The 16,124-nt window shown below is 34.7% G+C and overlaps 1 protein-coding gene across 12 annotated transcripts in view; it reads left to right on the top strand.

Annotated features, from left to right (window-relative positions):
• Positions 1–16,124, top strand: part of PPFIA2 (PTPRF interacting protein alpha 2) — a 496,304-nt gene that overhangs the window by 407,458 nt on the left and 72,722 nt on the right. For all 12 annotated transcript variants that reach the window (XM_045082940.1, XM_045082946.1, XM_045082943.1 and 9 more), the window contains 2 exons: positions 9,381–9,618; positions 13,274–13,303. In XM_045082940.1, coding sequence (XP_044938875.1) covers positions 9,381–9,618; positions 13,274–13,303 — 268 coding nt within the window. The remainder of the gene's footprint in view (positions 1–9,380; positions 9,619–13,273; positions 13,304–16,124) is intronic.

Here is a 16,124-nt window from a genome sequence, read left to right as displayed (position 1 = left end):
CTTTACTTTTACCATGAACATCTCTACCATCCTTCTTCTGTATTTTTGTTCATTTTACTGCCTTTCTTACCTTCATTAGATTGTAAATTATATAAGAACAAGAAATGTATCTTGTTTTGCCCACTGTTTTATATCTAGATCTTAGCACTTTTCTTGATAAATAGAAAGTGTTTCATAAATGTTTGATTAGCATAAATAGAAAAAATAATATAGAACATAAATTAAAACAAAATAACATTTATTGACACTATGGGACTAATGATTTAACACACTGAATAGATTTGAAATGAACTATGGTTCTGTGATATTTGTTTTCATTGAAAATACATACATATACCCTCAATGACAACCCAGGTCCCTCTAGGAACTCAACTTTGTTACCATAGGGTAGTAGAGCCCAGTTATAATCTTGGCCTAGACTAATTAAGTTGATACCCTTTTATATGTTTCCTTGCTGACTGTAATAATGTATTTAATATAATTGTTAATTTGTAAGAAATTAAGAGGTACATTTAATTCAAGTATATACCAATATTCAGAAGAAATAGACATCTTGAGCAGCAGGGGAAGGTGGTAGAGTAGGAGGAACGTAAGCTCATCTCATCCCGTGGATAGAACTTGTTAACACTCACATAAGTGAAAGTAACCCAGAAAATGATCTGAAGACTGACAAATGAACTCTACAACTAAAGGTAGAGAATATATCTGTAAAAATTAGTCAAGGGATTCACAAAATAAAAGGATATAAAATGTGACACCATATGCCTAATATGTGATGTGGAGAGGATTAAAGAATGGGTTCAAACTTAAGCAACCATCAACGTAATATAGACTGCTAATGGTAACCACAAATCAAAAACCTGTCATGGATAGGCAAAGAACAAAAAGAAAGAAATCCAAGTATATGACTGAAGAAAGCCAACAAACCATGAAAGAGAGGAGAGAAGAAAGGATCGGAGAAAAACTATAAAAACAACTGTAAACCAAGTAACAAAATGGCAATAAATACATATCTGTCAATAATTATTTTGGATGTACAAACTAAATGCTCCAATCAAAATACATAGGGTGTCAAATTGGATTTAAAAAAAAAAAGGAGTGATCTATATGCTGCTGACAAGAGATATATTTCAGACCTAAAAATGCTGGCAGGTTGAAAGTGAAAAGATGGAAGAACATTTGTCATGCAAATGGATGTCAAAAGATACTGGGGTAGCAATACTTATACTAGAAAAATTGACTTAAAACCAAGACTGTAACAAATGACAAAGAAGGACACTATATAATAAATAAAGGGGACAATCCAACAAGAAGATAGAACAGTTATAAATATACACCCAACATGGGAGCTTCCAAATACATGTTAATAACAAACATAAAGGAACTAACTGATAGTAATACAATCATAGTAGAAGACTTTAACTTACATCAATGGATGGATCATCCAAACAGAAAATCAAGAAGAAAACAGTGGCTTTGAATGACACACTGGATCAGATGGACTTAACAGATATATTTGGAACATTCCATCTTAAAAGAACAGAATACACATTCTTTTCAAGTGCACATGGAACATTCTCCAGAATAGATCACATACTAGACCACAAAACAAGTCAACAAATTAAAAAAGACTGAAGTCATACCATGCATCTTTTCTGACCACAATACTGTATAACCAGAAGTCAACCACAAGAAAAATCTGGAGAGAGCACAAATATGTGACAGTTAAATAACATGCTACTAAATTAAAAATGAGTTATGCCTCCATCAGAAAGGATGAATACCCAACTTTTGTATCAGCATGAATGGGACTGGAAGAGATTATCCTGAGTGAACTAAGTCAAGCAGAGAGAGTCAAGTATCATATGGTTTCACTTACTTGTGGAGCATAACGAATAACACAGAGGACATTGGGTGAAGGAAAGGGGAAGTGAGTTGGGGGAAATCGGAGGGGGAGATGAACCGTGAAAGACTGTGGACTTTGAAAAACAAACTGAGGGTTTTGGAGGGGTGGTTGGTGGGGGGTTGGGAGAACCTGGTGGTGGGTATTAAGGAGGTCATGTATTGCATGGAGCACTGGGTGTGATGCGTAAACAATGAATCTTTGAACACTGAAAAAATAAAATTAAATTTAAAAAAAGAAAAATATATAAATAAATAATAAAAAATAGAGAAAAATGGTATCACCAAAAAAGAAGAAGAAGAAGAAGGGGGAGGAGGAGAAGAATCAATGGGGAAATAAAAGAAGAAATAAAAAATTAAATGGAAACAAATCAAAATGAAAAATGCAGTGGTCCAAAGTCTTTGGGATACAGCAAAAGTGGTTCTAAGAGGAAAGTTTATAGCAATGCAAGATAGAAGCAAGAAAAATCTCAAATAAACAATCTAACTTTATACCTAAAGGAGCTAGAAAAATAACAAACAAAATACAAAACCAGCAGAAGGAAGGAAATAATAAAGGTTAGAGCAGAAATAAATGATAAGAAACTAAAAATAAATGAACAAAAACCAGTAGAAGAGATAAATGCAACTAAGAGTTGGTTCTTTTCAAAGGTCAATAAAATTGATAAACGTCCAGCTGGGCTCATAAAATAAAGACCCAAATAAAATCACAGATGAAAGAGAAGAAATAATAAGCAACACCACAGAAATACAATTTTAAGGGCGCCTGGGTGGCTAAGTGGGTTAAGCTGCTGCCTTAAGCTCAGGTCATGATCTCAGGGTCCTGGATTGAGTCCCACATCGGGCTCTCTGCTCAGCAGGGAGTCTGCTTCCCCCTCCCCCTCTCCTGCCTCTCTGTCTAATTGTGATCTCTCTCTGTCAAATAATTAAATCTTTAAAAAAAATACAATTTTAAGAGAATATTGTGAAAAATTATATGCCAACAAATTGGACAAACTTGAAGAAGTGGATAAATTCCCAGAAATGTATAACCTAAAACTGAAGCAGTAAGAAATAGAAAATTTGAACAGACCAGTTATCAGCAATGAAATTGAATCAATAATCAAAACTCCCAACAAACAAAAGATCAGGACCAGATGACTTCACAGGCAAATTCTACCAAACATTTGAAAAAGAGGTAATATCAATTCTTCTCAAACCATTCCAAAAAATACAAACTAAACTTCCAAATACATTCTATGAGGCCAGTATCACCCTGATTCCAAAACCAGATAAATACATTACCAAAAAAAAAAAAAAAAGAGAGAACTGTAGGCCAATATCTCTGATGAACATAGATGCAAAAATTCTCAACAAAATATTAACAAACCAAATCCAACAATACATTAAAAATTATGATCATGAGGGATTTAGCCCCAGAATGCAAGGGTAATCAAATATTCACAAATCAATGTGATACAGCACATCAATAAGAAAAGGGTTAAAAAAACACGTGATCATTTCAACAGATGAAGAGAAAGCATTTGGCAAAGTACAATACCCATTCATGATAAAAACCCTCAACAAAGTAGATTTAGAGAGAAAATATCTCAACATAATAATTAAGGCTTTACATGAAAAACCCATAGTAAGTATCATACTCAGTGATGGAAAACAGTTTTTTTTCTTAAGGTCAGGAACAAAACAAGAATGTCCATTTTCACCACTGTTATTCAACATACTACTAGAAGTCTAACCATAGCAATTAGACAACAAAAAGAAGGAAAAAATGTCCAAATTGGTAAGGAAGAACTAAAACTTCTACTAATTACAGATGATATGATATTGTTTATAGATAATCCTAAAGACTCCACCAAAAAACTACTAGAACTGATAAATGAACTCATTAAGGTGGCAGGGTACAAAATCAATGTATGGAAATCTGTTGCGTTCCTATACACTAAAAATGAAGCAGTAGAAAGGGAAATGAAGAAAATAATCCCATTTACAATTGCACTTTTAAAAAATAATAGAATATGTAGGGATAACTTAACTAAGGAATTGGAAGACCTCTACTCCAAAAACTATCAAACACTGATGAGAGAAATTAAAAACAACACAAAGAAATGCAAAGATATTCCATGTTCATGGATTAGAGCAAATACTGTTAAAATGTCTGTACTACCCAAAGTAATCTACAAATTTAAAGCGATCCCTATCAAAATAACAACAATATTTTTCACAAAATAGAACAAACAATCCTAAAATTTGTGTGGAACCACAATAGATCCTGAGTAGCCAAAGCAATCTTGAAAAAAAAAAAAAATCAAAACTGGATGTATCACAACTCCAAACTTCAAGTTATATTACAAAGCTTTAGTAATCAAAACAGTATGGTACTGGCATAAAAACAGACACATTGATCAGTAGAACAGACCAGAAATCACAGAAATAAACTCAAAAGTATATGGTCAGTTAATCTTTTACAGAGGAAGAAAGAATATGCAATGGGGAAAAGACCAGTATCTTCAACAAATAGTGTTGAGAAAACTGGACAGCCATGTACAACTGGAACCAGTTTCATTCTTTCTTCCACCATACACAAAAATAAATTCAGGGGCACCTGAGTGGCTCAGTGGGTTAAAGCCTCTGTCTTCAGCTCAGGTTCTGATATCAGGGTCCTGGGATTGAGCCCTACATTAGCATCTCTGCTCAGCAGGGAGCCTGCTTCCCCATCTCTCTCTTTGCCTGCTTGTGATCTCTCTCTGTCAAATAAATAAATAAAATCTTTTTAAAAAATAAATTCAAAATGGATTAAAGATCTAAATGTGAGATCTGAAACCCTAAAAATGCTAAAGGAAAGCATAGGCAGTAATTTCTGACATCAGCCATAGCAACATTTTCTAGATATGTCTCCTGAGGCAAGGGAAGCAAATCCAAAAATGAACTATTGGGACTACATCAAAATAAAAAGCTTTTGCACAGTGAAGGAGACAATGAACAAAGCTAAAAGGCAACCTACAGAATGGGAGAAGATATTTGTAAATGACATATCTGATAAAGGGTTATATCCAAAATATATTTAAAAAAATAGTATAACTCAACACCCCAAAAATAAATAATACAATTAAAAATGGGTAGAAATGAAAAGAAATTTTTTTCCAAAATGACACAGATAGTCAGCAGACACATGAAAAGATGTTCAACATCACTAATTGTCATCAGAGAAATGCAAATAAAAAGTACAATGAGATATTACCTCATACCTGTCAGAATAGCTAAAACCAAAAACATAAGAAACAGCAAATGTTGCTGGTGGAGATGTGGAGAAAGGAGAATCCTCTTAAATTGTTGATGGATGATGCAAACTGTTACAACCACTCCAGAAAACAGTGTAGAGATTCCTCAAAAAGTTAAAAAGAGAGCTATCTGAGATGTCTGTGTAGCTCAGTCAACCAGTTAAGTGGCTGCCTTCGGCTCTGGTCATGATCCCAGCGTCCTGGGATCGAGTCCCACTTGGGGCTCCTTGCTCATCATGGAGCCTGCTTCTTCCTCTGCCTGCTGCTGCCTCTGCTTGTGTGTGCGCGCTCTCTCTCTCTCTCTCACACGCACACAAATAAAATCTTCAAAAAAAAAAAAAAAAAAAAAGACCACAACTACCCTAAGAGCCAGTAATCACACTACTAGGTATTTCCTCAAAAAATACCAAAACACTCATTCAAAGGGATACGTGCAACCCTATGTTTATTGCATAAGGTTATTTACAGTAACTAGACTATAGAATCAGACTAAGAGTCCATTGATAGATAAACAGTAAAGAAGTGGTTATACATACAATGGAGAACTATTCAGCCCTAAAATAGAATGAAATCTTGGGGCACCTGAGTTACTAAGTTGGCTAAATATCTGACTCTTGATTTTTGGCTCAGTCATGATCTCAGGGTCATGAGATTGAGCCCTGCCTCAGTCTCTACATGGAGCCTGCTTAAGATTCTCTTGCTGGAGGAGAGGTGCGTGGGGGAATGGAGTAACTGGGTGATGGGCATTAAGGAGGGCACTTGACCTAATGAGCACTGGGTGCTATATGCAACTACTGAATCACTAAATTATACGTCTGAAACTAATAATACAGTGTATGTTAATTAAATCGAATTTAAATTAAAAAATTATACCAAAAAAATTCACATGTTGCAGGTGTACAACATAACCAAAAAAATCCCCCTCTCCCTCTGCCCCTCACCTCCCCTCACTCATGGGTGTGCATCTGTGTGCGCTCTCTTTCTCTCTCAAAAAACAAAACAAAACAGAACGAACTGAAATCTTGCCATTTGCAACAACATGGATGGAGCTAGAGAGTATAATGCTAAGTGAAGTAATTCACAGAAAGCCAAATACCATACGATTTCACCAATATGTGGAATTTAAGAAACAAAACAAACGAGCAAAGGGGAAAATGGAGGCAAACCAAGAAATAGACTCTTAACTGTGGGGAACAAACTGACGGTCACCAGAGGGGAGAGGGTGGGAGAATGGGTGAAACAGGTGACGGGGATTAAGGAGTTCCTGTACCCTGATGAGCACTGAGTGTATATGGAAGTGTTGAATCACTCTATTGTACACATGAAACTGATACAACACTATGTTAACTATACTGAAATTAAAATTTAAAAACTTGTTATAAAAAAGAAATAAGCATCTTCATAAAAACAGTGGCAGCATCTTCGTAAAAACTGCTAACGCTAGAATTTATTTCTGGTTAAGATGTTTCTTCTTCCACAAACTATTGTTAATCATTAAAAAAAAATTCCTCTTTTCTGGTTCCCTTAGTTTACTAATTCTCCCTTACAGGAAGGGATTAAATTACTTCATTTGCCACTGCCTCATTTGTTATTTAATCTGTGCATCTGTAGTTAGCTACTATTTTGAGAGCCTTACTTTTGTGGTCTTATGTATTATTCCATCCTTCTTAATGATTTATGTGGGACTCTCTCCCCAACGCATTAGGACGTTTCAAAAGGAATCTTTTCCCTTCCTCCCTCCCTTTCTCTCTTTCTTTCTTTCTTTCTTTCTTCTTTCTCTGCATTAGGATTCTAAAGATCAGTGGATTATCATTTTTCTAAATAAACTGAACATATCGGTAGCATTTGATTTCCTGTTCAATTAAACTTCAGTCTACCTATTACTCAGTTTATTTCTCTAGGTTTGACTTTCCTTTACAATTAATACAATGTCTAGTGTTCATAACTACAGTTTATTTGTAGAAAAAAACAATTTTTCTGAAGGAGTCATTTCCCACTAAGCATTTTAAAGTACAAAATTTCTTTTTGTTGTTGTTGTTTTTCTAAGAGGAGACATTTTTTTCCATTGGAATGTGTTTAAAGCGTTAATAATGTTGTGTTCTATTACTTGACTAAGCCTTTCTTTGGGATTCTGATCTTTGGGTGAACTTAAAGTGTACCCATGAAAATAAAGTTCAAAGTAAGAGAATTCATTCTTTTTAAAAAATATTTTCTTCATTTATTTGAGAAAGAGAGAGAGAGAGCACACAAGAAGAGAGCAGGAGTAAGGGGAGGAAGGGCAGAAGGAGAGGGACAAGCAGACTCCCCACTGAGCAGGAAGCCGGTCATGGGGCTGGATCCCAGGACCCTGGGATCATGCCCTGAGCTGAAGGCAGACCCTTAACTGACTGAACCACCCAGGCACCACAGAATTCATATTCTTTGTGGAACTGAAAAATTATAACTAAGTAAATGTGTCTCAGTCTTTGTTTACTTAAATTTTGGAAGCAGTTTTAAGTTCACGCAAAATTGAAGGTTCACACAAAGTATAGAGAGTTCCCGAATATCCCCAGGCCTCCCACATGCGTGGCCTCCCCCATCATTAACACCCTTCACCACAGCAGCATATTAAAGTTGATGCACCTATACTGAAACATACTAATCACCCAAATTCCATTGTTTACATTATAATTTACTTTTGATGTTGTGCATTCTGGGTTTGGAAAATGTCTGACAAGTATCCATCATTATGGTATCATACAGAGCATTTTTCACTGCCATAAAAATCCTCCCTGCTCTGCCTATTCAATCCTTTCCCCCTGTTGACTTCTGACAACCATTGCTCTTTTCCTGTCCCTGTAGTTTTGCCTTTTCCTATAGTGTCATATGGTTGGAATCACACAATACGTAGCCTGTTTAGATTGGCTTCTTTTGCTTAGTTATATGCACTTAATGATCTTCCATCTCTTTTCAATGCTTGGTAGTTCATTTCTTTTTAGCCCTGAGTACTATTCCATTGTCCGGATATACCACAGATTATCCCTTTACCAACTAAAAGAGATCTTGGTTGCTTTTAAGGTTTGTCAATTATGTATAAAGTTGCTATAAACATCTGTATGCAGGTTTTTGTGTAGACTTAAGTTTTCAACTCCTTTAGGTAAATACCAAGGAACACAATTACCGAATGATATGGTAAGAGTATGTTTAGTTTTGGGAAAAAAAAAATAACTGGTTTCCAAAGTAAATATGCCAAAAAAACCTTTGCAGTTATCATAATCTTGGATTTAAGGACTATGTATCGATCCCAATAAGCCATTTGTAGTTAATAAGAAAATATCTGGGGAGAGGTTGTTGATCACCGTTTTAAAATCAACTGCTGCTACACAGTTTCATTGTAACAATATACAAAATATGTATAGATTCAACTTAAATAGGATATTTATGTAACCCAGCTAAATAAAGCTCTTTGTTCTTTGCATGTCTCTAATAGCTAATTTGTACATATTCTGAAGCTTCTCCTTAAAGAAAAAACGGGTAATAGTGCTTTGTCTTCTCAAAAACATTTATAGCAACAGTTGAAACAATTTCTTTTATTCTGTATGTACATATCTATCTACCAGTGGTTAGATCATCTCCATATTATTACATTGCCTGGTGCTTTTTTGAAGTTGACTTGGCTAAGTAAGTATTCTTAAAAAAATGTCTCGGGGTTTTATTTGACCAAATGATAATTCTGAATGACCATTCGTTGAAGATTCTATCAGTTATACTTTTTCATCAGGTGGGAGGTCAAGTTCAGTATCTTTGTTAGGATCTGAGTTCCTAAAAGTCTCATTTATTGGCACCTCAGTCCAAATGTAAGATTAGGATGAGTGGCAGGAAAAAAAAAAAGGATTAGTAGCAGAAATTATCTAGGCAAGCAAGGTTTTAAAAGGTTTAGCAGCTGGAAAAAAAAGTTTTAGCAGGTGGTAGTATAGAAAGAGGGTTAGACTGAAAGAGGGGAGGAGTTATATATCACTTGAAAAGAAGGATTTTCTGAATTTCAGCCAGAAAGCCTCTAGAATTTATTGAAAGTTATACCTTTGCCTTAGAGAAAAGAAAACGTTAGATTTGGTATAAAATATTCACAGAGCTCTTTATTTATTTATTCATTTATTTACATGAATTCCACCTACCATCTTACCACCGTATCATGGATCCAAATTAAACTGTATCTTCCAGGCTAATTCAGGAAGAAAAAGAATCTACGGAGTTACGTGCTGAAGAAATTGAGAACCGAGTGGCTAGTGTGAGCCTGGAAGGCCTGAATTTAGCAAGAGTCCACCCAGGAACCTCCATCACTGCCTCGGTTACAGCTTCTTCGCTGGCCAGTTCATCTCCCCCGAGTGGACACTCAACGCCAAAGCTCACCCCTCGGAGTCCTGCCCGGGAAATGGATCGGATGGGAGTCATGACACTGGTATGATGAAATGCACGAGAACACCTGCCCCCATTAAGATGAATGGTGCATGAGCTGATACTTACTGGGTGTTTATTCTAAGGACCTTCTGTGTTTTTTGTTGTTTTTCTTTTCTTTCTTTTTTTTTTTTTTTCACAACATCCCTATGTGGTAGTTGCAACTATTTATCCCATTATGAGACAAACAAATGTAGCCTACAAAGGTGTAATTTTCTAAGGTCACATAATAAGTAAATAGAAAAACAGTAGTCTAAATATCCCAGCAGCTATCTGAATGACTTAAACCATTAGTAAATTTTCATGGGATCTTGATCAAGTAAATTGGGACTGGGTATTTTATTTTTAAGGCAATAAATCACAAAAAAACACCCTCATTATTATAATTGCTTCAATAGAACAACATAGAATGTTAACATTTTAGAATATAGGTAATATAATTTTAATAAGAAGAGCCATTGGAAAAAAATAGGGACAATTTCCCAATATTTTTTAGAATTTCATGTCAACATTTTTACCCTTTTTTACTCTTTCTTTATTTCATTTTTTTTTTAATATTTGGGATTAATAGTTGGAAACCTAAATTAAGAGGTACACTGAACATAATTGAGAGGAAAATCAAAGTGCCCTTTGCTAAAAGTAATACAGAGAAGAGTATGGAAGGAATGACAGGAATGACTACTGAATGCTATGATGGTTAGTCACTTAGTTCTCATGATAATGTCTGCAAGACTGAGGGTATCACCTCAAGAGAGAGCAGAGGTAACTGGGGTTTGAGAGCACGAGTAAATTGCTTATGCTCACCACAGTAAGTGGAGCTGGATTTTTCTTCAGATATCCCGACACAAAAGCTTATGCTCTTCTGTCCCTACGTGTGTGTGTGTGTGTGTGTGTGTGTGTGTGATAACCTGGGAATATGTTTAAATGACAATAATGAAGATTTAAATATTCCAAAACATTTTTGGAGGTAAAATTCTGTTTTTGTAATGAATAGTAAAACTTGGCTGCTAAAACAACAAAATTCTAATTAAAGATGAGTTTGGAGATAGAAATTAATTTAAAACAAATAGGTGAAATAAGTTTTATACAGTATAAAACTAGCACAAATATAACAAATGGAGGAGAAATTAATGATGCTATGGAAGAATATGAGGTATATACAGTGTTTCTAAATACAGTCAGAAGGCTGTGAAGCTACTATACATGGTGTCACAATGTCTATATCTGTGTGTGTATGTAAGTATATGAAATATCTGAAAAACATTTTAATTCATTTTCTAAATGATATCTTTACATAAATATGTTGCAGTGATATGTACTGTAGCTAATAAATTGTAAAAATTATTTCCATTGGAATTGATTTATATTAATGCACATATATGCACATATTTATTATAAAGAAGTCATATCTCTCTATATATAGAAATTGCTGTCACCTCTGAGGAGAAAGTACCTTACAAGTTTTTTATATTTTATTTTTACAAATTTGTTATGTATGTAAGTTAAATATCTTTTTCTTTAATGTTACAGTTAAGAATTGAAACAAAAAAACTATTCTTATGTTATGACAGCGTTTTTCACGTTCATACTCTTTATGATTATGGACTTCCATATGATAAAGGTCAACATAAAAGAAAAATGGCAAAATTTAAAAAAAAAAAAAGGAAATTTTTACTTTCTTAAGCTACTGAGTCCTCTAGTCTGTGCTCATTTCCAGACTTGATATTAAAAGATATTTTTTAAGTAGGAGCACCTGGGTGGCTTAGGTAAGTGGCTGCCTTTGGCTCAGATCTTGAGCTCAGGTCTTGTCCTGGGATCTAGACCCTCGCCAGGCTCTCTCTTCAGCAGGGAGTCTGCTTCTCCCTCTGCTGTTCCCTATCACCACCTGCCCCCTGGCCCTGGCTCATGCTCGTGCTCTCACTCTCAAATAAATAATTAAATAAAATCTTAAAAAAGTAATTTTAAAATAGACATTATAAAAAATATCCAATCGGGGCAAAGGACAGCTAATCAGAACTGACCCCACCTCGACACAGCACAAACTTTTAGTCAATGTACTGAGATATACCCAGTATATGCAGCTACGCTGTGATCTGCTTATTTTCGAAATCTAGGAACCATCAATCTGATTTTATTAACTAAACAGGATATTGTCTCTGGCTTAGTTTCTGTTTATATTTGCTACATATATTGATGACTGTTTATTATCAAAGCTATAGTAAGAGTGCTATGCCCACAGAGCATAATTTAATCAGTATTCAAGGCAAGGAAGCTTCGGTTATTTCTGTTCTGCTATTCTTTTTTATATTTTTGCAATATAGTGTTTTGCTCTTTTAAGTAGTTCCATAAACATTAGCATCATAATCTTTGATAGTGTTATTATTTTATACTAATAAAATGTGTATAAACACATTTAGATATAATGTTTGTGTCTATATGAAAAAGATGCCAGTTTTCATGCATTTTCTTGAGCAGTTAGTCATAAATAAATCAATGGTAAATGAACATTATTACACTATAATTCATACTTAAAAATCTTTCAAGCTTTTCTTGAGGGTAAAAATGTAATTAAAATTTCCGTATCTGACTCAGAAAAAAGAAATGAAACCTGGGAAGTCCTTATCTCCTAATAGCACTTTGTCATTAAATTCATCACCGTTACAGTGAAAGACAAGTAGATTTTCTTTTACCTGTAGAAAATATTGGGGGAGGAGAAATAATCTTGTTGGATATAATCCATGTTTGAATAGTCAGAGGAAAATGAAAAATTTTAGGGACAGAAAAACAGAGATGGAAAAGATTATTATATTCATTTGTATTGTATATATTTATATGTTTTATAAACATTATTTGTCCTCATTATAAAATGTGCTTTTATTTACTTTTACCTCACCACAAGTCTATAAGCATAAAGAACATTCTACCAATATCTAGTTAGAATATTGAAAGAAAAATATATAAATGTAAATGTAACTAAAATGGAATAAAATTGTTTTACTCACACAAGAAAAATTAATGAAGATATTAAGGGAATATAGGTTCATTGGAAATTAGAAAGAATTCACTTTTCAAAAAGTTCTTTAAAAGCACATCAACAAGAAAACAGCAGTCATAGAAACATGTTACACTGAAGTCAGAGCTTTTGGCATTTGGGAATGAGAGATTTGTGGGGATGCCAGGAAGTTTGAGATACCTCAGGAATAGCATCCCAGCCCGAGGGAGGACCAAAGCTCTGCATAGATAGGGCAAAAAGGAATATTTATAAGCTCCATATATGTGCACTGATTCTTCACTTATCTATGATCTTCTTCATTCCCATTTATGTTTTCTTGGGAGGGTATAGTACCATATTTATTTCTGGCTAGATCACTCCATATGTACTTCCCATTCCCTAGGGTTCCATGTCTCAGATCTCATACACGTATGTTTGACCCCATCCTGTGGACATGCTGTCCACCCATTCCATCTACGAAGTTTCCTCTCTGAAGTCCCTCTCAGGAGAAGTCTTTCTGTAATGGTTTAAGACATTTATTTAGAAAACAATGGAATGAAAAAACAAGACAGTCAAGTTATAGAATACTATTTAAACATGTAACCTGATCAAATAGTACTCACTAATTAGTTCTGTTTTATGTTGCTTTTATTACTGCCAATCACAGCCAAGTGATCTAAGGAAACATCGGAGAAAGGTACTGTAAATATCTTTTATATGATTGCTAGCTGAATGTTGCTTTTCTATGAAAGCTTTAAAATTATATTCCCATTAGTTGAACCATTTTATAAACATAAAAAGAAATACTGAGTTTAAGTGTGATCCAATTGTGTAAATATGATTATAAGAGCAAATGCCTCAAAATAAAATTGTTTATGCTGTATAGGGTAATGATTAGATTATGTGGTCTAAATACACTAGAATTAGATTGTTTATTGTCAGTGCTAGAACAATGTGCTTAGTTTTAATTGTAGATTTTACTATTATTCAGACCAACAGATCAGGAGACCACAGCCAATGAAAAGATAGCTTGTTACTCCTACTTCCCAAGAGGAGGGGGGCATGCCATGGAATGCAAAGGCAAAGGGAAGTACCCGAGTAGGTTTTCCTGAAGCAGAAAGAGCTAGGAGAAAGGATGAGTAGGAGCTTTACTGTGGTTTCTGTTGGAATGGCAAGACAAGGTAAGCAGGCTTAGGATTGGGTAGTTTTAATCGTGTCAGTGGGCTCTAGGTATTGGGCCATCTCTAGTTACGGATTCCCATCCTGGGATGATTAAGGCAGAGGAATATTGCCTCCTGAAGTGTAAGAACCAGATAGAGAGTATGATTTGGCATACAGGGCTAGATTGATTGATGTGCACATGAAAGGCGTACTCCAGGGGCGTAGTTTGCTATCTCTAGGAATTAGCTAGCCCTGGGAGGAACATTCTGCCCTGGGTCAGCATGATACCAGATGCCAGAGCATCAAGAATACAAAACTTACAAAAAATAATCATTAATCTGTTGCCTTCCTATTTGGTGTGACATAAAGAGAATAAATATTGGAAATGAGAAACAAAATTGACTCCAGTTCTGATTCTCAAAATGACATCTTGTTAGATAATTGAGAACAACAGAGCTTGGACACATGGGATATTAGATGGGAAAGATTTCAAAGATTCAACCTATTATCCAGTGTATAAATTTATTTTTCAGCATCATCAAGATGTGATAGACTATGTCCAAACACTTCAGAAACCAACAATTTTTTCTTTTGTCTTTTTTAATTTAAAGAAATTTATATTATATTTGTGTGGCTTAGATTGATGGAATTTTTTTTTCTTGAGTTATTATCTATATTCATATAGTATCTTCTCCTTGATACTGTCAGTTGGTTCTCAACTGTCAGATTTATCATGCATAAAGTTCTTTGTCTTTGACTTCCTCTACCACTTAAAAGGGTCACACTGGAAATACAGAAAGAAATCTGAGTAGACGATGGTTGTAAAAGAAGTTCAGTGGATATAAGAAAAAAAAAAGTCACAAAGGAAGGTCCTGTACAGAGATGCAGGCTCAGGGAATTCAGGGGGTGAATAAATGGTTGGTGAGAAAGGTAGGTGGTCTTGGTCATCGAAAGACCACAAACTAAAAATTGTTATGTATAAGGATAAGGAGTTATAGGTGTGATTCTGTTTGTACTTCAAAAGAACCTGCTAAGATAATTATTATCATATCCATTTTATTGATGAGGAAATTGAATCTTAGAGAAGGTAAGTAATTAGCCTGTGTCACTCAACAAATAAGAGAAACCAGAATTCAAATCCGTCTCTGATTCTAAATCATTTCTCCTCTATTTTATTTATATAGTGTAAGCTCTAAGCATTATTCAGGCAAATAGTTTGTGTATGGTGTTTTTAAAAGCTGGTATTTGGAAAGTTGGCATAGTTTGACTGGCAATGTGGACAGAGTAAGTCATTTTAGGAGGTGTTTCAGAGGGAAATTCTGGAAGCAGAAAGGTTAGGCTTAGCAGAAATAATCACAGAAAACAGTTACAGCTAGACCATGGGACTGTGAAGACATAAACACATATTAGGAAGAGTTTAGAAATGTACTTTCTGAATTTAGATGAGAAGTGAGTTTAGAAAGAGTTTTCCAGAGTATTAACATCATCCTGAAAGTAGTTCTTGGAAAAGATTCTTCTGGTGGCAGTGTACTTGTTGAAATGAAGAGAGGAAATCCTATAAAGATACCTACATAAACTGTTAAAAGTAGTCTAAGCTTGGGGGCACCTGGTGGCTCAGTGGGTTAAAGCTTCTGCCATCAGCTCAGGTCATGATCTCAGGGTCATAGGATCAAGCCCCACATCAGGCTCTCTGCTCAGCAGGGAGCCTGCTTCCTCCTCTTACTCTCTGCCTGCCTCTCTGCCTACTTGTGATCTCTGTCAAATGAAAAAATAAAATCTTTAAAAAAAAAAAAAAAAGTAGTCTAAGCTTGGATGACAAAAGCCCAGTCAAATAATTTCATTAAGTTTCTCCAATGCATGAGGTCTTTATTGTGTATCATACATAAATACATTTATGCATAATAGCTTAACATAGAAACAAAGTAAGACATGTTGACATAAGATAATAAACAGCTTTAACATTTTTGCTGTAGCCATATTGTTAACATTTTGTCATCATAACTTCCAGAACTGTATCTTCTAACTATGCTTTCCATCATCTTTCTATGTGTATATATTTTATGAATTTCAATGCACAGCAATGCCATGAAAAATATGCAGGATTATTGTAAAATAATCCTTTACAATCAACTCAGTTGTTGAGAAGTCTTACTGTAATGCACTTTTACGTGTCTATCTCTGACAACATTTGGCTTGGTATCCTGAATTGTTCTGGATTCTGAACTAAATTATTTAAAGAAATCCCTTCCACCCCATCTTATGGTTTTTATATGCCTTTGTCCATATTCTCATGAGAAGTAGTGAAATGAAATAATAATACAATTTATCTAGTAAAGTTGTATTTTTACCACCTTCTC

This window comes from Mustela putorius, unplaced genomic scaffold (genome assembly GCF_011764305.1).
Source record: "Mustela putorius furo isolate JIRA1106 unplaced genomic scaffold, ASM1176430v1.1 tig00000640_pilon_pilon_pilon, whole genome shotgun sequence".
Classification (NCBI taxonomy): Eukaryota; Metazoa; Chordata; class Mammalia; order Carnivora; family Mustelidae; genus Mustela; species Mustela putorius.
This window is presented reverse-complemented; position numbering and strand designations above follow the sequence as displayed.